This window comes from Coloeus monedula (genome assembly GCF_965178545.1).
Source record: "Coloeus monedula genome assembly, chromosome: 3".
Lineage (NCBI taxonomy): Eukaryota > Metazoa > Chordata > Aves > Passeriformes > Corvidae > Coloeus > Coloeus monedula.
The window spans coordinates 45,700,723-45,725,919 of NC_138783.1; the positions used below are offsets into that span (position 1 = coordinate 45,700,723).

The 25,197-nt window shown below is 38.5% G+C and overlaps 1 protein-coding gene across 1 annotated transcript in view; it reads right to left on the reverse strand.

Annotated features, from left to right (window-relative positions):
• MICU2 (mitochondrial calcium uptake 2) overlaps positions 1-25,197 on the reverse strand; it is a 142,923-nt gene that overhangs the window by 47,884 nt on the left and 69,842 nt on the right. Inside the window, exon 2 of the mRNA XM_082278636.1 lies at positions 17,470-17,617. Within this exon, the coding sequence (XP_082134762.1) occupies positions 17,470-17,617 (148 nt within the window). The remainder of the gene's footprint in view (positions 1-17,469; positions 17,618-25,197) is intronic.

Genomic DNA, 25,197 nt, shown 5'->3' on the forward strand with positions numbered 1-25,197 from the left:
CAACTACTTCCTCTGACCTGACATTCAGCTTTTGTATATGTAAATTGAGCAGGTGAGTCCTTCTGCATGCAACCAGATAAGTCACACTGTGACTGCTTTCTGTATTTGTTACAGAAATCCGTAATCTGTTTTTTTCAACCTCCTACCCACCAGCCCAATGTTAGCAGTGCTAAGGGCATGTATTCTCTGTTTTAATAAGAACTTAATCAGATGCAAGGACAAAAGTTTACTACAGTTCAAGAGACAGAATGGCTGCATAATTGCAGCAATAAAGTCTTATTAAGGACAACTAAGATTACCTGGAAGGAGCAGTATCCATAATACATGTTTCTGAGACCAGAAGGGTGGAGAACAATTCCTGCAACTTACAGAGAACACTATGCAGTTCAGACTTTTGGGGTAGATGGCATTTCCTGACTCTGCACAAAACCATGGACCTTCCCACAAAGAGCAGGCAAGCAGAGCCTCAACCCCCAAAAATTCCTGTTATAATGTTTGAGATTGTAGTCAGTCTTATCTAGCAAGAAAACAGCATAAACTAGACAATGCCTTCGAGAAGATTCAATTAATGAACTTTGATCTACTCTGACTTAAAAAAGGTATAAATTTTTACTCTCTTTAAGTCATCATCTCCTATTACTAACAAAAACTAGTTTTTAAATACTACAGCATCAGAGCACACACTAGGTTAGGATACTAACACCGGATGAACATAAGCTATTATGACAGCCTCCTAGCACTACAGGTTTAATTCTGTTCCTCTACTAGGCAGTGTTAGAAGTCATGATCCCTGGCCTAAGGGTTCTACAATCTACTTTATGGCTAGAGAAGATTATTATAGAAGAACAAATTAAGGAGCATAAGGACAACAACAATGAAACAACACAGTTAAAAATCTGACTGCATGCACAACTTGAGCAAATTGCATTTTAATTGTAAGCAGAGATTAATTTGGATTCAGAATGAAAATGTGTGCAAATCATCCCACAATCAAAATGAAGGAAGGAAAAGTCACCATTTTAACAAAGCCAGAAACTGATTCTTATCTCACTATACAAAACTTGATTTAAGCCTATGTGCTCAATATAAAGCCACCATTACTACTGTAGCAACCACTCCTATTGTCTCATTCAGCTACTTCCTTTACAATATGCATTCTGAAGATCTTCCCTGTTGTGACAAACTGTTACTTTTCACATGCATCTTATAAAAGCCAAAAAAATAATCCCCTAAACCAGTTAAAGACTAAGCACAAGAATATTAAAGATTGCTTATTACAAATTCTGTTCTCTTGCTGGCAAATGAGAGGCCAGGTGAAGAATTCATCCATTGTGTGGGAATTTATCACTAGCATAAAGCTACCTTGCTAACCGTGGAATAAGGCAAAAGAGGACATGTCAGAGAGGACTATCTTTTCCACCTTTTTGCTTTGATGCAATTTATCCCCTAAGCAGGAACTGCAAATAATTTCAAACTGTGTCAAATTATATGAAGTAACTGTATGGTTTATTGCTCTTTGATATGTAATGAACACTCCAACATGAAAGAATTATAGATAATAATGCCAGAAATAACCACGTGGGTCAACCACTTTGTCCTACTGCTCCCAATAGACTTTGGCTCATGCATTATCTCATCAGTTTAGCTGCACACAAATACATGTTCATACATTTGAAAGATAGTATCAATACTAAAATTAGTTTAGAAAACAGCCTCAAGAGGCACCAGGAGAGGTTTAGACTGGAAAAATTTCATTACTGAAAGCCTTGTCAAGCTTTCGAACAGGCTGCCCAGGGAAGTTGTAGAGTCATCATCCCTGCAGGTATTTAGAAGACGTGCATATGTTGCTTAGGGCCATGGTTTAGTGGCGGACTCTTTTCTAACCTAAATGATTCTATGATTCCTTGATTTGGCTTCAAAAGACAGTAGAATCATTAAGGTTGGAAAAGACCTCAAAGATTATCAAGTCCAACCATCGATGCAGCACTGCCAGGTCCACCACTAAACTGTGTCCCTAAGTGCCACATCCACGAGTCTTTTGATTGCTTCCAGGGATGGTGATTTCACTGCTTTTCTGGGCGGCCTGTTCCAATGTCTGATCACCCACTCACTGAAGAATTTTTCCCTAGTACCCAGCCTAAACCTTCCTTGGTGCAATTTGAGGCCATTTCCTCTCATCCTGTCACTTGTTACCTGGGAGAAGAGACCGACCCCCACCTGGCCACAACTTATTTTCATGTGGTTGTAGAGAACAGTAAGGTCTCCTGAGCCTCCTTTTCTCCAGGCTAAACACCCCCAGCTCCCTCAGCTGCTCCTCACAGGACTTGTGCTCCAGACCCTTCCCCAGCTCCGGTGCCCTTCTCTGGACATGCTCCAGCCCCTCAATGTCTTTCTGGCAGTGAGGGGCCCAGAACTGAACACAGGATTGGAGGTGTGGCCTCAGCAGTGCCGAGCACAGGGGGACGGTCACTGCCCTGCTCCTGCTGGCCACACCACTGCTGATCCAGGCCAGGATGCCATTGGCCTTCTTGGCCACCTGGGCACAGCTGGATCATGTTCAGCTGCTGTTGACCAGCACTCCCAGGTCTTTTTCCACCAGACAGCTTTCCAGCCACTGCCCCTCCAGCCTGTAGCGCTGCCTGGGGTTGTTGTGACCCCAGTGCAGGACCTGGCACTTGGCCTCGTTGAACCTCATACAATTGGAGCTGGCCCTTTGATCCAGCCTGTCCAGACCCTCTGCAGAGCCTTCCTGCCCTCTAGCAGATCAACATTCCCACCCAACTTGGTGTCATTTGCAAACTGACTGAGAGTGCACTTGATCCCCTTGCCCAGATTATCAATAAAGATATTAAAGAGGGCTGGCCCAGATACAGAGCCCCGGGGAACACCACTAGTAACCAGCTCCCAGGCAGACGTAACTCCATTCCCTACCACTGTCTGGCCACCCAGACATTTATTTTACCCAGTGAACAGTGCACCCACCCAAGCCATGAACAGCTACCTTCTCCAGGAGAATGCTGAGGGAAATGGTGTCAAAGACTTTTCTAAAGTCTAGGTAGACAACATCCATAGCCTTTCCCTCATCCACTAGGCAGGTCAGCTTGGTGAAATTAATTAAACTGCTTTGTTTATGAAACAGTTTGCTTCTTAAACTTATTCATCCAAGCACAAACTTCAGGATACTGTTGATATTGCTTATTCCTAGTGGAACAGAAAGAAAAAAATCTAATGATTTGAAGTAATTTAAAATCTTAAAATCAAAACTGGAAATATTAAGTGGGAAAAATATTTATTAATGGTATGAGCATGAAAAATGCAGTGATTACTGTAATTCTCTTCAGATATAGGACATTTATAGTACTTCTGTCCAAGCAGTAAATAGCTGACATATTAGTGCATCTAAGCAATTTAAATTACTGCAGTGGGTAAGCAACCAGGAGCATTGACATTCCACATAAATTGCATGGGTCCTCAAGAGTACTGTAAATATAAATAGCTACTTAGATCCAGTTTATATAGTAGCTCACTTTTTTTACTGTTTTTCCTGTTTCACCTTATCACATATCAAAATTATTTACACCATCATTAATGTTTTCTCTTTTGTTGTTTTGTACTCTTTTAAAAAGATTTACTTCCACTACAGCAACACACAGTAAAAGGTCTTAGAAATATTACCAAAAATTGTTCAAAGAGGTGATAGCTGATTGGAAAAGTATAATGGAATTTTACTAGAAATATCAATTTGGTAAACTAGAAAGAGGTGGCTGATGTTTTCCTATACTGCTATTGTGAAATCTGCACATCTCAACACCAGGATGTCTGATTTCTATTGCTGCACTATTCTAATGATGGTGGTAATCATGCTTCATTCTCCTAGTGCCTTGTCCTTCCATCAAGCGTATAGAATTTGAGGCCTTCAGGGCTCCACAGAGCAAACACATCCTTTCCAACACCTTATTGTTCTTATTTCCTTCCCAGTAGTAACATTCTAGGGAATATATCACAAACAGCACCTTTTTTGTGATTGTGAAAGATGGTCTCAGGAGTTTCTGAGAAGCTTGTCGGAAAACCCATGAAGTAGGGCTCCCCCATGGTTAAGGGAAATTACCTCACTCACAGAATAGCTGAAGTTGGAACAGAGTTCTGGAAGTTATTGCAGTAACTAGAAAGTCCTTATGTTCTCATGATGACAACAGGAAAAAGCTCAAAGCAAGGTCAGTCGGAATATGTTGCCCAAGACCATGACCAGTTGGGTTTAGCATTTGCTTGCAGACATTTGTTTCTAGAAGGGTTACAAATACAAGACATCTCTCTAATTTAATACAGTCACCTGATCAATCCTTCCAAAAAGAAAATATCCACTTATGTGCTTTTGTAACATACACTAACACCAAATACATGCAATAGTTGGCAGGTTTCATATGCAGTTTTAGGATTTTGCCCCCTTTCTTATACTATAGGCAACAACATTCTTATGCAGTTGAAGTCTGTAGCCTGGCTTCAATTCTCACTAACAACCTACAAGACAGCCTTTTTGCCTTATTTCTTGAGCCTTGAGAGTACTAAGCACTGGATTTAATAGTGAATTGGGGCATTTTACTGAAAGGAAACAATTCTATATTGGTAATTTCATTAATGTGAACTGTATGTTTAAGCTCAAGGCCCGGGACATTTTGTCTTGCTGTCCAGAGCACAATAAACACCAAAAATTCAAAACCTTATTATGCTTCTCTTCCAGAACAAAAGCCCCATTCATGAACATGCAATTTACAGTGACTAGCTGTCTGAGGGCATTGCTTTTGAGTTTACAGAACAATTACTTAATAAATTATAACCAATATAGATTCTGCTTAGGAATGAAAGGATTAAATGAATACCCACTAGGTGGTGTTCAACTACTGTATGGGGTGACTAGGCTAGGTACAGCTCCTATTCACCTCTGCAGCAGGCTTTTCTTGAAGAAACAACACATACATTTGTATTAGAGGACAAAAAGGGGATGAAATAATTCTCTTAACTAAAAATTTGGAAATGCTTTAGTAAATTATTTACCATCTGTGTTGAATGTCAGTAAGAGGAACTTCTAAAAGATATGACAAATACAAGCAAAAGAAAGCACACAAGGTTGTTTTGGATCCACTTGCTTTATGCCAAAACAATTTTTGCAACTGATGATATTATCCATCTGTTCTCCGCCTTCCCAAATTCTGCTGACATCATCCATTGAAAGAAAAGGGTTCATAAACACTCACCAAAGAAACACATCCATTTTGCAATCAGTTTTATTAAAAGGATGAACTTAATTATTAGATTCCTACTCTTGCAGAACCTAATGCATCACTTTCTTTTTCAGCAGAATCTCAATAATTGCACCTAATCCCCATTAATGATAGTGAATCAGCTTAAGACAGGAGAGGGGGGAAAAAAAAGAAAGTAATAAGCTGATGTTTTAAGGGAAGAGACTTTTGGCATAGGCGCAGTACTGTAGCACTTCAGATGTTTTAGATTCCTGGAGATAACAAGGATGATAGTGATAAAGGGAATTGCTATTCAGAGTTGAGTTAAGCTAATACTGTCATGTCAGAATTTCCAGAAGGAACCTTTTCCTTTATAAGGCTCTGAAGTGCAACCTTACATGAAAATTTTAGGAAGGCCATTTTACTGCAGATGATACCCCAGTGATGACATTACTTGTTCCAAATGCCATAGTGAAAAGAAAAGGACATTCTAATAACCATGTTTAGGAAATTACAAATAGAAGACACTGTCTACTGCTTGGAGCTTCTACTGATGCTGCACAGCCCTACCTCACTATTTCCATAGCTCTCCAAGTTCAAGCATTATTGCAATCTCTAGTTTTTCTTTGCTTCTCCCTTCTCTTGTTTAACTGGAGTTTCTTTCACTGGCTGACTTGCTTTCCTTCAGTTGATGGTCCAAGTCATTCTCACCCTTATCTTTAAATTAGCCTGGAGTTTCTTTCCACTTCTAAGATTAGCTCCTTCTGTTATTAGCACATACAGAAGCTCTAAGCAAACCAGTAACAGCCCCTGCTGAGTCTGATTTGTTTATACATCATTAACATCTGCCACATAGCAATTAACAGATGTTTGGAAAGTTTTCCTACAGCAGGGGCTCCAAGGGTATGTAAATGATAACAGGATGCTCCTGGTTTTTAAGATATGAAAGATTTAACCTATTTTTGCCATGCAAAAAGTTTAATGAAGAAATTTTGTTAGGTTCTGCTAGCAGAATGAAGACAGCTACATAAAACTAACCTGAAACATTGCCTTTATTCAGTAGACAAGGTGGTAAAGGGAAGAGGAGCAGGATCATGAAAAGTCTCAGAACTCCCTTAAGACTCAAAAGAACTGAAGTAAAGAGAAGTCATGGAAGAGCTTAAAAACAGGTGTTAATCATACCTGATTGCACTGGTTAAAACAGCTTGGTCAATTTGCAACCTAGATAAAAATTAATGCAGCTAATAGTATGTTTAAAAATTAATTATTGACATGATGTTCATCAGCCTTCTATAGTAGAACAAACAAAAAGTCTTGTGCACCAATTAGAGCACCTCCTCTACACTAAAGAATGAACTTTTCAGACTGAATAAGAGAAGAAAAGATAAGCCATCACTTGACCCTTTGACTTCAAACTCCTCACATGATAAAGAAAAAAATCTGGCAGAAACAAAAAATCTTGACGAAGATCAAGAGTTTCTTTAAAAAAAAGTTTTTCTTTTCTAGAACAGTCTTATTTTCTCAGAAAATAATCTTTCTCCCCCTGAAATCAAATAATCTGATGAAGCAAACCTCAGAAACACATTTGGCTTTACTCTGGCTTTTATTTTACAGTCAAATTTTCTGAAGAATTCTGATCATATTAAGCACCAAAGGAAACATCGTAATAGGTCAAAACAGAAATAGAACAGAAATATTTATTCAGTAAATATAATGAAGGAGGCAAATGCAAATGCAGAGATACACTTTACATCAAAATTCCCACTAATGTCTCATTTAACTTGCAGCAGCCTTCAGTATACTGGGCTTCTGTGTCCACCACTTCCAATTATCCTTGTTGTCTCCTTCCTGCCATTCTCAGCTTCTCTGACAAAACTAATTTCTCCTCCAAGAGCAATTGTGGACTGAAAAAATGTACAGTTTTTTCCTTTTCCTGAGAAAAAGTGTACCTTATCTGAGGGCCCTTGACTGTACAGGGCCTCCTAAAAGGACATTATTTGCCAGATCTCTCTTTTTCCATTTTAATCGCCATACAATGATTATGCCAAAAATTTCCCCACCTAAGAATGCAGAAAATAATTTGCTCTACCGCAGTATCCTCAGCCTGGCAGATGCATGGGAAGTACAAATGAGGACCAAAGCACCTGTGATGCTGGAAGCTGTTCTGCAGGTAGTGACTGCGAGTGGAGCACAGAATACACGCATTTCAGCATTTTGCTCAAATGAGCATTGCTTCGTACCATTTTTCTCCTTAACTAAAGCTGCACTTTGACATTTCAGATGTTTCAGCAACAGTATTAATTCAAGAAGTTCCTGACTTCAATCCTTGTTCCATCCCTTAGACTGCAGGGGTTGCTAGCGGAGTGAGCCAGGGAATGACGCTGGCTTTACACAGATAAATCAGACTCAAAAGCATGGAATAAAGATACCTACATGAAGCTGTGGAATGGATGGCCTCACCCAGACAGAGGAGATGAAAATAAACTCAGGTTTGCTTAACCTAACAAGACCAATGCTGAGTGGTAACTTAATTATCTATAATGTATCACAGACCTAAGGTTCAAAAGAAAAAAATCCACTATTTTAGGAAATGGGAAATGTTAGCACAAGAGCAAGAGGGTTTAAACAGACAGTGACTACTTTTAGGGTGGATATCAGCAGAGTTTTTAAGCAACAGAGGAGATTTCATGTTACAGTTTTCCAGTATAAGCAGTGGTTAAAAATGATTTTAAATTGAGTATGAAAAAAGTGTATGAGGTCTATATTTTAAGTTTGTAAACTGCTGAAATAGGAGCTGACTTTTAGAACATATATGATAAATTTTTAAACACTTAGCTATGAAATGCTTAAGACAAGTACAAAGCCATGAAGTATTTCCCTAACAGAGGATACAAATCCATAAAAACACATTACAAGATATTACATGTTAACTTAGGGGAGCAGTGGCAATAAATATGAGTCTTCTTACAATGGTTTGGCTAAACAGATATCCTTTCTTCTCTTTACAGAAATACTGGGCATAAAGAGTAACTACTGTCCTCTTGAAATGAGCATTTATTTTAGCTGCAGAGTAAAGAAATTGAAATGATGAATCGGATTTTAAATGGGCTTTTTATAGTTCTCAAAGTTGGTACAAATGAAAAGCAAACAATGGACAGCTTTCTTCTAGTGAAAGTGTAATTTATGTTGCCCAGTGTACTTTTAAAATGACCATACTGGTTTAAAAGACCTGCTCACTTTTTCAGCAGTAGAGACTGCCTTTACCATTATACAGATGGCAAAAAATGTCTCTCCTTAGCCAGTTCAAAGAAAGCCAGAGAAGCAGATGACATTTTTGAGCATTAGGTTTTATACTTTTTCCCAAGAAACTGACAGTGAAACAAAAGGAAGCTCTCACATTCTATATCACCAACAAATCCACAGAAAGGAAATAAATGCTATTGCCAGGGTGTGGGTGACACACAAAGAGATGCACACCCCTTCCCGAGGAGAATCAAAAATGAAACAAAAAACATTTGGAGAGGGGAAAAAAGGAGGAAAAGTCCCCCGTTTTCTGGAACTGGCAGTTTCTGTGGTGGGATATGTGACTTACTAAGCACTTGTCAATATCGATGCAGCAGCAAGATTTCACTGTCTCAGCAGTTCCAGAAGTATCAGAGGTATTGGCACAAAGGACACGCGTTCAAGACTCGAAAAGAAGGCTGGCACCTGGGAAAACAAGCTGTATCATTCTGAAGACTTCAAACATCAGTCCTGAAAGACAACTGGATTAAACTGGATAACATCAAAAGGTAGCTGTCTTGGCCATGTCTTCTATTTAAATTCCATGCAAGGAGCCCATTTCAAAATTTTTATTACGCCAAGTACGATTGCAATTCTTGGTGAACAAAGTCCCTGGACACTGGCATTTTATGTATACTGATCAGCTGAAAAAAGCAGCTAGAAAAACCAAGAGTGGCCAGGTAGGATGGATTTGGACCTACTAGTAATGCTGAACTACTTTTTGTCTGGTAAGAACCAAGGCAGGATTTGTTGGAAAATGTGGTATTTTTCTGTTAGCTGTGTCTGTAAAATCCTTTCACTTTCAGGCTTTTCCAGGTCTGAGAGGAAAGATTTTTAAAAAAAGACATAACCATCAGAATAATCAGGTGCTTGCCAGCCTTATGGATGGTGGTGTGAGGACCTGAGCTCTCTGAGGGACTGGACAACACTGGAAGACTGGTTTGATTACTAAGAATAGTCTCATCTGCATTCTCCTCCGCAGTAACGAAGCTGGTAACCCAAGGGAGGGCACTGCCACATAAGCAGGTGGCTCTAACAAGAGGAATCTGTGTGTTTTACACATGGAAAAAAGTCTTTGAACTCGGTCTTTGCTTTTGTTTCACAGCAGATGAGGAAGGCTACTGAGCACAATTGATGCTATAACCCACTGCAGGTGCAAGGTTGGGGAGTGAAAAACAGAGCATAACCTGGCCAGTTTCTCCCTTAGGGAATCGATGCCAGTGTTCTCCAAACAGGGAGCAATGGAACTTCTCAAAGGTGTCCCTGGAGACGCCAGCTGTTTGGCAAGTAAGGACAAGTCCTCTCACCTACCAAAGCAGGCTGCACACCTTGCCTGCTGCTACTGCCTAGAAGAAAAGTGATTTATACTCTGTGGTTCTACTCTAGGCATTTCAAAAAACCTCATAATGTAACATTTCTGATGAGAACAAGCAGGGGAAAAATAGTGGTCTGTATCAAGGTTACTCAAAATAGGATAAATCATACGACTAATACGATAAAAATTCAGCATTGGCCTAAGGAAAAGCATGGAACCATCAGCACCAAAAGAGTTACAAACAACTTAAAATATGAGGCTAGAACGTGTGCTAGATTTTGGCAGGAGCCTGACCTGCACTCCTGGCACCTTCTATTGTCTGCCAACGGACTGCAGATTCTCATCAGTTCTTAAATATCTGAATGCAAGCCAAGGAATTTTAAAACCAGATTGTACTTCTGAGGGATAAACCAATACCTGTCTGTGTTGAGGACATATGTTGCAAGAAATTAAAATACATTTAAGAGTGAAAAAATTCATTGAGTCTGATTTTCATGCTACATCTGTTAAGACTTAATTGTCAGTTAAGCAGGATGTTTCAGAACTGATTAAGTTCCACTGAGTTATTAAAAAAAAATACTGAAGTAATCTGTCAAAAAGTTTTCGGAACCTGTGGGAGAACAAATCCCAGAGATATTTTCTGTGGTATGTTGACAGTGTGTTATAAAAGTAGTTGAAAAAGCGTGTGGTATTCTAAAAGAATAAAAAAAATCTTTAAAGATAGGAAAAACATTTAGAGACCAAGAATGATTGTATGAGCTCTTGAAATGTGCCCATATGTTTAAAAAAAGTGACTTGTCTGTTAGGTATTTTAAGTATCACATTAGCATGTCACAAAACTGGAATACTTGACTAAAGCAGAAACTGTTGCAAGACTTCTGAAATTCTAAGGCAGACAATGTTTATACAACAAGCAGACTCCTGTTATTAATAACCAGATCTTTCCATTACTTGCACTAAAAGTATTCTGTATGTGCACAATATATTTTCATTCATTTCAAGGAATCTGTTTTCCATTCAGATGCCATTAAATAACCAATAACTTTCACACTTTAAATAACCAAATCCTTCAAGATGTGCATTGAGACCACTTGCCTCTTGCTCAGAACTCTGCTGAGGCTTGATTGCTTTTATTATTGGTACTATTTTTCTGCTGAGTTTTTAAAAATTGCTTTCATTCATTGAGAAGCTCTAATTTATCTTCTCATTGAACTGTTTTTCAGAAAGCTAAACAGCTAGTAATGTATTTTCAAATCAGGACACCTTGCCAAAGTTTTTACCTAAACAGTAGCACTGCAGTCAATCGAGGTAAGAACTCTCAATCTGCATCACTCTTCAGCCAGTCATCAACGCCACAAAGAGAGAAATAGGAATCAATCACAACAGAGGCACCAGCTCAGTATAACCTTACTGTTGTCTCACACAGATATAGCCACAAACATACAAATGTAATTAATGCAATGTCAGTATAAATTTAAGGATCAAAAATATATTTTCCTATTTGACTGTACAAGGAATGTATCTCAGGTACCTTCAACATGGTTGAAGGCTTGGAAATAGAACTGGAGAAAAAAAAAAGACATGCTTCTTTTTAAATGATTTTGCTTCATGGTTCCCTTTCCCCCTGCTCTCCCATCTGACCGTGCACGCTTCCTTGCTGCTGCAGCTGCAGGGCTACAGCGCTGGAAGCCAGCACTCACCTAACACCTCTGCTCTCAGCACTGCTCCCCTCGCAGCTGTTTTTTGGACTCTCAACCAAAGACATTCTTCTGAAAAATGGGAGCAAACAAGTAAGTTGGTGCAGTGGCCAGTGGTTAACACACCAAAATAGTAGCTTGGCCAACAGAGCAGACTCGAATGCTGCAGGAGGGAACAAGACATTTCTCCTCAAGAATCCCATCTTTGATTCTGTTGTGTAGTACCTTGTGATGCAACCATCATGAAAGTGCATTAGTGTTTATTTTGAGTTCACAACAAAACATTTGTCCAGACATAAATACACATTATCAAGATTATAGTAATTTCTGCCATATTTCTAAACAAAGAACTATTTACCGTCAAATTTGTTTCTAATAAACACACAGCCTATGTACTTTAGTTATCAGGGTTAACATCTAATTGCTGAGGACAAAAGAAGAAACAAAAAACTCCCTTATTTAGCTTATCTATTTACCAACAATTGGCTGAGGCATAACATTTGACCCAAAACAATATATTATTTTATGCAGAACACCAATTTTATTGTTCTACTCGGACACTTAAGGCAAAGTAAAAGTATGTTACTTGGCAGACTTTGAAAGGGTTGTGGTAGGATTTGCTAATGCTTTTCTGGGTGATGAAGGATAGCTGAAGACGAAAAATCCACAGTATGGAATAGTTACAAGGCATAAATTTTCAGCAATCAATGTTTATCTTTGCTTGTGTGTGCAATTCCTTAACAGGAATATTGTTTTCCTTTACTCACAACCCCACTTTAAGAAGTGAGTAAACAATGATGACTAAGAAGCTTTGGTTAGAAATGGCTGATTTTGTTTCATTTTATAAAATTCAGAAGAGATTACTATAATGATGTTAAACCATCACGTTATTTCTTTGGGTTATCTTCACTTTGCCTTCCATCTAGCACTGGGCAAGGGGTCATCCTTGTTCTGCATACCCAGCTTGCAGAGCTCTCTACTGTGTTTGGGGGATTTGAGCAACAATGACATATTTGTACTAAGAAACCACTAAATGCACAGATAGACAGAAAACACTTTCTTTGTTAACGCATTAGAAATTTGAGAGGATTGAATTCAGTTCCCAGCTGTATAAATGGCTCCCCATATAACACTTCAATCCTTACTTCCCATGTGAAGCTTCTCCATTTAGACAAGCTTCAATCTCACTCTTTGAATCCTAGATTTTAGATCTGACACTGATGCATGACTCATATTAGTCTGATTAGTTACCGCATATGAAATTCAGGTCAAAATGAAGACACTAAAGTATAGGCGTCTGAACTCCCATCAAAGGCAAAAAACTCAAGACCCAAAAATAAAAAGACTGACTCAGCTCATTCCGAAGTGCTCATCTACCAGCTGGTCCCTCCTCGTTCTCCTAACACCACTGACTGCACCAGCACTGTCCTCAACTAAGGACAATGGAGAAGTCAATTTTTTAGCCACCACAGCCTTGCACTGTGTCCTTTCCTCTGATTCCCTCACAGCCATGACCATGCTGGTGCTGTGACATGAAGCCGCCTGCCCTATTATCAAGCCTGCAAACACACCATAACTTTGCACCAACTCAGAAAGCTTGAACAACTTCTCCAAGGAAACTTAGAATACACTAATCCTCACTGACAGAAAGGACTCTGCCATGGAAATATTCCCTCTGGTACCCTGGTACTGTAGAACACAGAAAAATCTCTTTCACTACAGCTGAATGAATGAAGATGCTACAACACATTAAATCTAGATTGAGCAGACACACAAGCCTTTACTTGGCAGGTGTCAATTGTTATCAGACAAGGCAACCTGAAGGTTTGTCTTCTACCTGGAAGAGGAATAGACTAACCTTCTCTAGAAAAAAAATGAACATAAGCACAGTTCAGAGTCAATGCATTGCAAAATCTTCATTTCCTGAAGGACTCTTGCAGTCCTTTTCAAAAATTAACACAAATTTTCTTATACGTTCTGCAACAGCACATCAGAGATGGTATTTCCATGGAGCTCTAACACCGTATTAGTTGTCTAATCTGGAGTATGAGCCCAAGTATGCACAACTGTGTAAGACACAAGTTTTACATCTCAAATATGCTCCTGCACTGCAATGAAAATTCAGTGTAAATCATCACAGTTTAATCCTTCCCGTACCTGTTATCTTAAAAGTGCTAGAATTTCCGATGCAACATAACAAGTTTATACTATTTGTATTGGATATTACTACACATTGTGAAGTATTTTTACATCACAATAAGAACAGTAACAGAGAATACTTTCTCACTAAACTATCATTGCATCAGGTATGACGATTTACATGAACACCCCACAGATTACCCAGAAAAACTTGGCTGGTTTTGCAATGGTTTGCTGCACATCCCTGTGGTAACATAGTTTAAACACAAGATTACATGGCATATAGCCATGAATCCAAAATCCCCAATGGTGCATTTAGTATGCACTGCACTAACTAGTAGAAAAAAATGCTGTCATTAGTTTTACACTGGCACAAATGCTGTGCCACACTACCACATCTCATTTACTGTTTGCCACTGTTTATAAAGAGGTGGCTGCTTCCTTTCATAAAATAACTAACAGCAACACAACTAGGTACATATTTACAGAGTAATTTGGTGCGAAGCACTGCCTCTAAAAGCAAGCAAATTTTTTTTTTTGGACGGTGTCTTTATTCCTTTAAAGAGCTGTTTGCTTTGTCGATATGCAGAACAAAAAGTCTGTCAGGAAATTCTGCATTTGTTATCAGCTGATTCTCCTTACATGGCAGTACTGTAAATATTTTTCTTCATTATCACCCTGACAGTAAATAACTTTGAAGGTGTGATTTAATTAACAGGAATGCCGGTATTTCACAACTTTTGCCTACCTTAAAGAAAATGAGTAATAGAGAAACCCATGCATCAGGAAACAAATGACCAGAGGTAGTGAACTAAGGTCTACCAGCCAGGGTTCAAGATCACTTAGGCTGGATGACAGCTGATATATTTGCAGTACAGTTCATCTGTTTTCTTATCTGGTAAAGTGTTCTATAATAAATCATAATTTATTGCATGTTTTGCAACCTTGTCAAAGGGCACACCTAAGATTTTTGCTTCAGTAATAAATTCCACCCAACTGTGAACAGGAATTCAGTTGACAATCTGCACATAGCTAAAATATTTTGGTATTTTCTAACGCTAGCACCAACAACTTGTCTGGTTTACACAATACCACATTCACTTTCTACTAAATTCGATTATGTTTAAAAACTAACAGAAGATTTCAAAGTAATTCTCCAGTGACAACCACCCATGAGCAAAAAACCCTAAGGCTGCTGGCCAAGGTCTCCTATTCACAATTCATAACTGTTTCTCATCCCTCTTTTTGCTTGCCTTTTTTCCTTGTGGGAGTATTTATCTCTGAACAGGGACAGATCAACCTCAGAAATACTTCTTGATGTACACAACTAAACTGCTCGTGAAGCTGGTCATATGTTTCTGCATATTGTCTGTAAAAAGAATAGCAGAAACAAAACTTTAGAACAGCCCAAAGTCTTCCATATTAGTATAAACAGCATTAAATTGGAAAACTCCAAGCAAATATTTATGAAGATGAATGGTTACTGTCAGGGTGCTTCAGATTCTCCTGAGCGATTTGGGTTTTTTTACTTATTAGTAATTAATCAAAAATTAATCAAAAATAACCAAATCATTACAGCCTGAAGTTCAGCATTATAAGACTCACCATTTGTATGTGGGATCACATGTTAAAATTGCATCTAAGTATGCAGTAAGTGAAAGGCTTTCTAGGATAAGTGGTGGTGCCATTCTCCTTTCTAAAGGCACTGTTCAGGGTGAAAGAGAATTATTTTATAATATAAAGCTTCCAAAACAGTTGCTGCTTTGTTATTAAGTTCACTATCTTGACCTACTCTGAATATACCAGGATAGACACTTGAAATAGGTCTATCTTCCTCATATGAAACTCTTATAAACACAATGAATAAACCACTGCCTTTAAAATACTTCAAGTGCCATATTTCTCTGCTAGTCTGCATTCTATGTCTGTTCTAAGTCACATGAAAATGTAAAATCCCAAGCAAGAGAAATCAAGAGAATTGCTTGCCACTGTGTTTATGCTACTGGCCAAAGAATCCATACCAATGATGGTTAAAAAAAAAAATTTAAGAACATTAGATTCAAGTATCAACACTTTTCTATCAGGCATCTATGATGCTACTGCTGCAAGCCTGACCTCAATTTGAAATGCTAAACAGTCATTAGAGCAAAGATTTTTTTCTTGTCATTATTTATTCGTTTCTGTTTAATGCTGTTTCCTACTCATATTAGCAAAGCAACTGAAATTAACTTGGCTGCATTACAAATAAATACCACTGCATACCACTTCATTAAAAATCTGCAAGTATACTATTATACTTGGAGTAACCAATTAATATGTATGAACTGCTAGGACTGAAAAACACTCATCTCTCTAACCTTGTTTTCAGAGACAACTGTCTGAAAACCACACCTTCAAAACTAAAAGTTTCTGTATTCACCGTCTTTCAGGCTGAAAAGTAAGATCCCTTTAAGGTTTTTAGCTTAATGGCTTAAGTTTTGAAGGGGAAAGAAGTCTAACATCCATATATTAAAAAACAGTCTTTTAAAAATCTCCATGACTCTCAAGGTCATAAAGTCCTTCTAAGGATTTATATTCAGCTTTGTGTAATATTAGAAGCTGTGTGTCAGCAGTGAATCCATGTATCCTTATCACCTATAGATTTTTGGCAGTTACAGGAAAACTTCTTTTATTATAGATACTTGTGTCCTACTCTTTGACTGCTTGCAGCTCTTTTCTGCCCTAGGTTTTTGACAAGCTTGAACCAAAGCACATTCTGGTCTCCTTCTTCCTCCCTGTCTCTCAAACCCTTTCACAGGACCTTGAATTCCTTTTTGTATTTCCAGTTCAGTACTCCCAAGTCACTACAACATTTGCTGGTAGGTGGGCAGAGCATCCCAGGCTTTGAATGCCTTTTGTTAGACAACATGCTCTCCTGGTCAGCAGGTGCAGATTGCAGCAAGCAACTATTAAAGCTGGGATTTCTCTCTCTTTCCCTCAGCAGATGAACTAACAGAATATTTGTCCTCTAAGTGACAATCCTCTCTGGAAACTGTAAAACTTAACCTTTCAAAAGCAAAAGTAAAATCTTGTGAAAACTGTAAATCCCAAATTTTTTGAGGAAAAAAGCATATATAATTAAAAAAAACTTACGGAAATAACAGAAGATGATACAAAGACAAAAGAAGCTTAAGAAATGGGGAAGAATTAATGAAGCCAGAAAACCTGCAGAAAAGAACAACAACCTATGCACTTTTTATTTGTGTGCTGTTCCTACCTTCTTCTCAGAAAGTATGCTTTTAAAAGTACTTCTTGAAAATACACTTACGATTTTAATTTGTTCTTAACTAGGTTTTGTATCAAAGGTTTGAAACCAAAAATGTAGAACTGAACTCTGTACTTTATTACTCTCGTTCAACTCACTCCCACCACTGCCTCTTCTAAGAAAACAGGTCACAGAATTACTCACTGGTGAAGTGGATAGAAGATAACAGGGCCAGAAATGGTATGAACAGTATTATATTACACTCATTCTATTTTCTGTGGCACGTAAGTAATTGAGGAACTACATACTGATCAGACATGAAAATTATGCGGAGATGTCATCATCAAGTCACCAGATTTCTAAATCATCAGCCTCACTTCACTTGTGTAAAGGGTAGTGTTGTCTGTGGAATCCATATGGGCAACATTTATAAGTTGGCTTCTGCTGATTCAGGTAACATAAAGGACCTTATCCCAGTGATTTGCAAATGACATCTCTAAGGGGATCTGCAACTTTCTTTTCCTTCACAAATACAATGACGAGAAAACAACTTACGTTCAACTTGATCAAACATTACTGAGAACAAGAAATCTCTTGGTGTCATGTAATGTTCTCCTTCATATTCCAGTGAGGCAAAATGCATGAAGCGGTGCTTTCGAAGCGACAGTCTTTCATCCACTTCTGCACGAATGACATCTTCCTTCTGAAAAAGAAAAAAAGTCTAATGCATTTGTAGACCAAAGCTGTAATTAGAAAAAAATCCAATACCCAATCTTGATTAACCTCGGTACTTTGCGGGTAGCCACAACAAAAAGCTACCAGCAATTAAAGCCTTTATGGCACAGTCTTAAAGAATGACATGCTTATCTATCATGTCAAAGTATTTTTTGCCTTCACTGAGAGCATGCTTTAACAACACAGGCAAGCCAAATTAATGGCTGGATGTCACCAAAGGCTGCTCCTGCTTCCCCACTCCCCTGCTCTTGGCTATATGGTCCTGCACCTCCTTGTTTGCCAGCTCTGCTACTTGTTGGACTCTTGCTGAGCCAAATTCAGCTCACTAACTCAACAAAAAACCTAAACCCACCAAACAGTAAATAGTATTTTGCCAGGTTAGTGGCTGGCTCAGTAAAGGCTGAAATGTCCAGTGTATCCATGCAAATGACCCATTCCTGAAGTTAACTATCAAACTGGAGCAACTACTAAGATGAGAAAATAATGATCTTCTAGTTTAAGTATGAGCCTGTCTTTCAGAGAAGTCAGAAATGGGAAAAGCAATGAAAACTCCAATAAGAGAGTCAGAGATAGTATCACCAAACCCAAAGATTCAACTAGTCAAGCAAACAAAAAATTTCCAACTTCACCCTCTCCTTGTAAATATTGAGAGACTCAGGATCAAAACCATGAAAGTTGACAACACTCTGATGAGTAGCACCAGCACTTAATGGCAGCAAGAGAGGACACAGACACAGTGAAACTGAGATATTTACACTTTAGGATTTCAGAGATGGTAAGTGATAACAGGAAAAGGAGAAACTCTAAAATTCAGAACTCACACTGTGTATTTGAACATTAATCATGGAACAGCAATTAGCATCATAATATTATATTATACTGTACTATAATTCTAAATAGAAGGCTTCAATTTGCCATTTAATCCCACACCTTGCACCTCTGTGTTAGCATTAAGAACTTGTTAAAATACTTCACTGCATGATAGGCTACAAGCACTTGTTATAGTCAATTTTAGTTTCCTGTTGTAATGTTTGTTTGCCTCAAACCTCAGGTTTCAGTGAAGGGCGGGAGGGAACCAACAACAAGAAAAAAACCAAAATACTCACAATTTAGATTTAAAACAGTCATATTCTGATATGCAAGGAAAATGTGGGCTACCTCTACGTATCTGAAGCCAAGACTTGCTTTGGTTTAGATAGAACTGCTTTAAGCTTCTTACAGTATATAGCTCTATCATGGCCTATAACACGAGTGCACTGCTGCTGTACAGACCTGCATGTTCTGGAAAATGTTGCTTAAAAATAAATCAAATGTAGCAAGAAATGTAGCTTCATACTTTTAAAAACTTTACGGGACAAGTGACTCTGTAATTGCTTAGTTAACAAGACTCAACAAATGCTGCAAATCTCAAATGAATAGTTCATGGTTGCTGGGTATTAACATGCTGCATTCTTTCTAAAATCATCTCCTTCTCATAGTAACATAAACAATTTTTGCCCACCAGCAAATTTTTTTAAAAAGTGGAAAATGGTTTCACAGTTGTCCTTTAACCGAAATTATGTAATGAAAAGCAATCTTTCTGCACAAATACAAAATAAAAAAGTTTAGATAAGAAGTAAAAAGTGAATTCTACAGCATCTTCAAACCAAGTGGATTTTCAAGTTTCTTAAGTCTTGCAGCATTTATCTGAATTCTGTCTAAAGCTAAATTTGTTACTGATAACAGAGCATTGAATTTCAGCAATCTGTGATTTTAACTGAAATACATAGGTACCAGTTTTGGTCACCACAATATAAGAAAGACATTATGCTGTTAAGAGAGCGTCCAAAGGAGGGCAACAAAGATGGTGAAGGGCCTTGAGGAGAAGTCATATGTGGAGTAGCTGAGGTCACTTGGTGTGTTCAGCCTGGAGAAGAGGAGGCTGAGGGGAAACCTCATTGCAGTCTGCAGCTTCCTCATGAGGGGAAGAGGAGGGGCAGGCACTGATCTCTTGTCTGTGGTGCCCAGTGACAGGACCTGAGGGAATGGTCTGAAGCTGTGTCAGGGGAGGTTTAGGCTGGGTATTAGAAAAAGGTTCTTCACCCAGAGGGTGGCTGGGCACTGGAACAGGCTCCCCAGGGAAGTGGTCACTGCACCAGCCTGACAGAGGTCAAGAAGCATTTGGATAACACTCTCAGGCACAGGGTGTGACTCTTGGGGTGTCCTGTGCAGGGACAGGAGTTGGACTGGATGATCCCGATTCATTCAATTCCCGATTGGGCCCCTTCAAACTCAGCATATTTGGTGATTCTGTGATGTTCACATATTAATTCTGAAGAGTGCCTTGTATTTGGAAAGGAACCTATTCCCATCACAATTACAATAACATGTGATTATGGACTCATCAAACTCCCTTCTTTTTGTGAATCTGGCATCCCTGATTTGCAAAATAGCCTTGGCTAACTTCTTATGAATGCCAGCTTCAAAACTAGCACAAATGAGGATGGAACACGATGAAATACATCAGCTGTGCCATCTTCTACTTTTTTTTTCAAAGCTTTTGCAAAATTCCTGACATCCTGTCACTGTTAAAGAAACTTGTCATCTGCAAAGAGCACCCTTCAGGACACGAGCACAAGCTCAGGTAGAGCAGCTACCACCTTGTTTAAAAGCTGTATCCCTCCCTCTTCACGAATACATCTCTCTCCAATCTTCAATAAGCAGAGATGTCAGACCCAGCAAAGACAGCTGGTAAGGGATGGAAATATATGGGAAGAAGAAGAAAGCTCTTATTTTTGAAAAAACAAATTATAAGCATAACTGCCATTTATTCTTCAAAGAGATAAATGTTTGAATAACTATTCTAATCAATATTCCAAGCACCTAACCAAAGATTAAATAAAAATTATGTTTTGAAGAAAAGGCTGATTCAATCACTTAAAATTAAGATTGATCTTCTTTTGAAGTACCAATCTAAAAAGTGCAGAGGGGAGCAAGCTCTCTCTCCACAGTTCAGTATCCTTCCCACTTCAATTAAATCCTGACTAATTTCCAAGTAGTTTTTCCTGAGTCGTCCAATGAGTCCTTCAGATAAAATACATTTGACATTCCTGACATTTTTAAAAACACTGTGAAAGCTCATTTTGCTCATAAAAATGCATGCATTGGGCAAAAAAGAAGAGTTCTCCTCTTCAATTCTATTCCACAAAATGAGTTTCAAGTGAAGACAGGTATACTGTAAGAAATAATTACGTATTTAAGGTTGAATCTCAGATATTAAGGTATCTGTAATCTAACACCTCAGCAGCTTCCAACAGTGCAAACTCAAAGCAAGATGGATACAAAAATTCAAATTTAGGAGGCACAATGGGTGAGAAGAATCTATTACTATTACCACAAGATTCTTGTAAGCATAGTTTAAAATAACTCAGGGATTGACTTCAAACCACGAAGAGCTATGTGGTATTAATGGTAAGGCTTGGGCTGAAACTCCACTCTCAGCTTGTTCTCCTGTGTGTGGGTCCAGCCCAGGCTTCAAACACTGGGTGTTCCCACGTGCTCCACAGCACGCCCACAACCAAGAGAACTGAGAATGGAATTTCAGCTTTAACTTGGAATTTAGTTACCTTTGTGGTTTTATGTCAAGCCTCCAGTGCCAATTTCAGAATGTGCATGGTAAAGCTGTGAAAGCTGATGGTAAATTAGAATTGAATGACATGAAAAGGGCCACAGGAGGATGCTCTGCAGTCGACATGGTAATGGATCAGGAGCTGACCAGCTACTGGTGTCTACAAGCATTACCAAAGACTGTTGTTTCCTCTTCCTGGCTTCCTGCACTGAGAAATACCTAAGGGCAACAACATTACTTCAGACAACTAATTTTCAGGTTGATATAATTAATCTGTTTATCATTCAGTCTCTTAAATTTAAGATGCTATTGAAGAATTCATGGTGTTCAATCTTTGGCTTTTTTTTTTTTTTTTTTGGCATGAAAAATAGCAAGCTTAAGTGAAAGAAACTCCCTATATTTACTGTAGCTTTGAAATTTTTTTTTCAAAGGAAACATTGAATAAAAATGAAGGGTTACATAAATAAAACCTTGATAACCCTTACCTGTGTTTAGAGTAACACTGCTGATCACTGTGATGTAATTTTTGGCAACACAAATTCTGTATCCATTAAAAATCGAAGTCATTCTGTACAAACTCAAATATATGCTGCTGATTATTAGAGAGAAATTACTTAAAAATATCATATGTACTTATCTCTCTCTTCAATTTAAACTCTTCCCCTTTCATTCATTTTACTTTTTCTCCCTTTGCACAGAATTTGGTGTTTTAATGTGCTTGTGCCTTTCAGGTTTTCTGTTTTAATCTTTTCTCCTTATAAAATAGAAGACCCTTTCCAGTTAATTTTTTCCAACATAATTTTTCTTTCTTTACTCCTCTCCATGCAATTGACTTATTTTGTCTCTTGGTATCCTTTCATTGCCTTTCTTTCTTCCATTAACTACATACCTTCACATTTCCTTTTTCCTTGGGAAAAAATAAAATTAAGCTATTTTAAACCCTTTTTTCCCCCCTCATCTGAAAAGAGGATCAATAATTTTTTTCCTTCTAATCTGAAAGAATTAACTTGTAACACTCATTTTACCTGCTAAAACTAAACCAATGTGTGAGATGTAATTAAAATCCAGTTGGTGCCAGCGGGATCTCTGGGAGCCTCAGGTTTTGATCCATTAATCCACACTAGATCTACAGAAGGATTTAGCAACTCTGTATCAAATTTCTGTATGACTGATGAAAACTTTGCAGTTAACTAGTGTCACTATTCCATCTCAATTTCAACCCAATCCATTTTGAAATGATCAAAATAACAGAAAACGTAACTCGACCTCCAACCCCGCTGCACATGTTAACACACCCAGCAGGCATGCCGAATGCACAGAGGAATAATGCTCAGAGCTGAACGCTTCAACGTTTCATATGATGCAATAATTGATAGATGAAAAAGAGTTTTGACAAGAAATCCATTTGACAGAAATATGTGACTTACCGAAAGCTCAAGATCATAATATTTAAGAAAGCTTGTGTAAGTATGTGAAAATGTAGTTTTTACTTTCACAATAAAGAATGTGAGCCGTATCTTGATCAAATGCACCAGTTACCAAAACCAACACCAAGTTAAAGAAAGATCAGAACCAAAATGTTCTGATGATGTGAATCGATCTGTATTACTTTCTCCAGCATTATATTTTCTGAGCTTGCAAATCAAACTGCTAGCCTGGACATAAAGTAAGCCAGGGGAAAAAAAAAAAAAGCACAGAACTCGTATAGAGAACGTATTTCTCTGGAAATCAATTCTACGTATTTATGTGACCATTTAGCAGTGTGAAACTAAACAAACAACTACATCACGAAAAGCTCTAACAGTCTTGAAATCCTTAAATATGAAAAAGACAAGAGATCAAAAATACCTTCTCAGGAGCTACTTCTGAGATAGAGAACAGACTGTTAAATAAGGACAAGAGAAGAATGAGAATGCTAAAGTCCTGTGTCTGGTTGCTCTTAATGGCTGAATATAAACACTCAAAAATTAGATGAAGCCCTTTCTATGCCCTAACAGGCGCCATTCCCCTCCTTTCTTTCAAATAGCTGCTCAGTCAGTTCTGCTGTGCATCAGAATTAATTAGTGATGGTTATGTTCGAAGCAGCAGCTGAGCAGTTTATTTGCATCTAAACATCTGACAATTTTGGTTTTAGTTTTTCTCTCCCTCCTTTTGCATCTCAGACTAAAATGTGCACACAGAGCAGATCTACTGTTACAAGCACCCATACCAAATGGAGAACTAATTCAAACATGAGGATAATACAGAAAACAGACTCAGTTTATAAAGGTTTTTGATTTCAGCATTTAATTCTAGAACTTCTGCCTTAGCAGAGCTCATTTTTAAACATAAGCTTAAAACAAAGTAAGAAATGAACACATTTCCCCTAACAGAATATAAGAAAGGCAGATAAGGTACCCAAGCTCTAACAAGCCAGGAAACCAGTTAATTTAACAAACCATACATTTTCACCTCTACTTGCAAGTTATCACACCAGCCTACTTACACATTTCCCTACTGAGGCTGACACACCACTCAAACACACTGGTGCAGAAGTACTAATACATACAGAGCGGCAGGGGGACCACATCGATGCCTCAAAGACAACACACCCAGGAAACGTGTCCATACAGCTTTCTGGGAGAGCTCATTACATTGTGCTTGACAGTCAGTAGACTTGGGTGAAAAATGCATTGTATCTACTTCTCACTGATCTTTCTCAGTCAATCACTTCACATTAAAGTGCAGTTAAAACGTGAAGACACAAATACATTAATCTTTAAAAGTAAGAGGAGCTAGATATTTTTGAAAGGTACTATGTATGAATGTTAAACAATACACGGTGCTTAACTATTTGCCTCTAATATCACAGAAACACAGAATGGGTTGGGTGGGAAGGGACTGTATAATCATCTAGTTTCTATCCCCTGCCATGGGGAGAGACACCTCCAACTAGACCAGGTTGCTCTAAGCCTCATCCAGGCTAGCCATGACCACTTTCAGGGAAGGAGCATCCACAACTTCTCTGGACAACCTGTGCTGCTGCCTCAGCATCCTCATAGGAAAGAATTTCTTCCTAATATCTAATCCAAACCTGCCCTCTTTCATCTTAGAACCATCACCCCTTGTCACATGCCCTTGTAAAAAGTCCCTCTCCAGCTTTTGCACAAGCCCCCTTTAGGTACTGGAAGGCTGCTTCACAGGAGAGGCGCTCCAGCCGGTCGATCATCTTTGTCCCCCTCCACTGGAGGCACTCCAGCGCATACATGTCCTTCTTACCTTGGAGGCCCGAGAGCTGGATGCAATTCTCCACATGGGGTCTCACAAGAGAGTGGAGGGGCAGAAATCACTTCCCTTGACCTGCTGATCAAGCTCATTTTGAAATGCCATAGTATCTTTATCTCCTCCTTCCCAATTCAAATGATGTATGGAGTGTCTCTCAGCACACCTTCTCAGGAGGAGCTGGGAAAGCCTCTAATCCATCTGATTTTGCTTACCCTGAGTTTGCAGATCTTTAGGATTTTCAAGTTGATAGGACTTTACCTCTTAAGCGTGCTTGTGCTGTCAAAGGAAACCATATGCCCTTTCAAATAACTGCTCATTTTGATTGGGTAACTCAGATAGTAGCTCTACTTCATCTGTTCTGAACTACATCAAGAGATAACCTATTTATTACACGAGATTCAGTTTTAACTGCACACCCTTCAAAATGGGAGGGGTGTGCAGTTAAAACTGAGTAGAAGTATATATGTCTGAGTTTGAGAAGTGCAACTTCAAACTGTGGGAAGTTTTGCAGTCCAACTCATGCCAGCTGCATGGTGCCATACATTTACCTGATGATTTATAACTTTAAAAGGTTTTTACTGTCATAGTGCTTGGTCCTGCAACAAATGTACAGACAGGAAAAAAAGTTAACTGCTTTAGTAGTAGGTGGTTGAATGCTAGACAACCTTTGTTCTGAA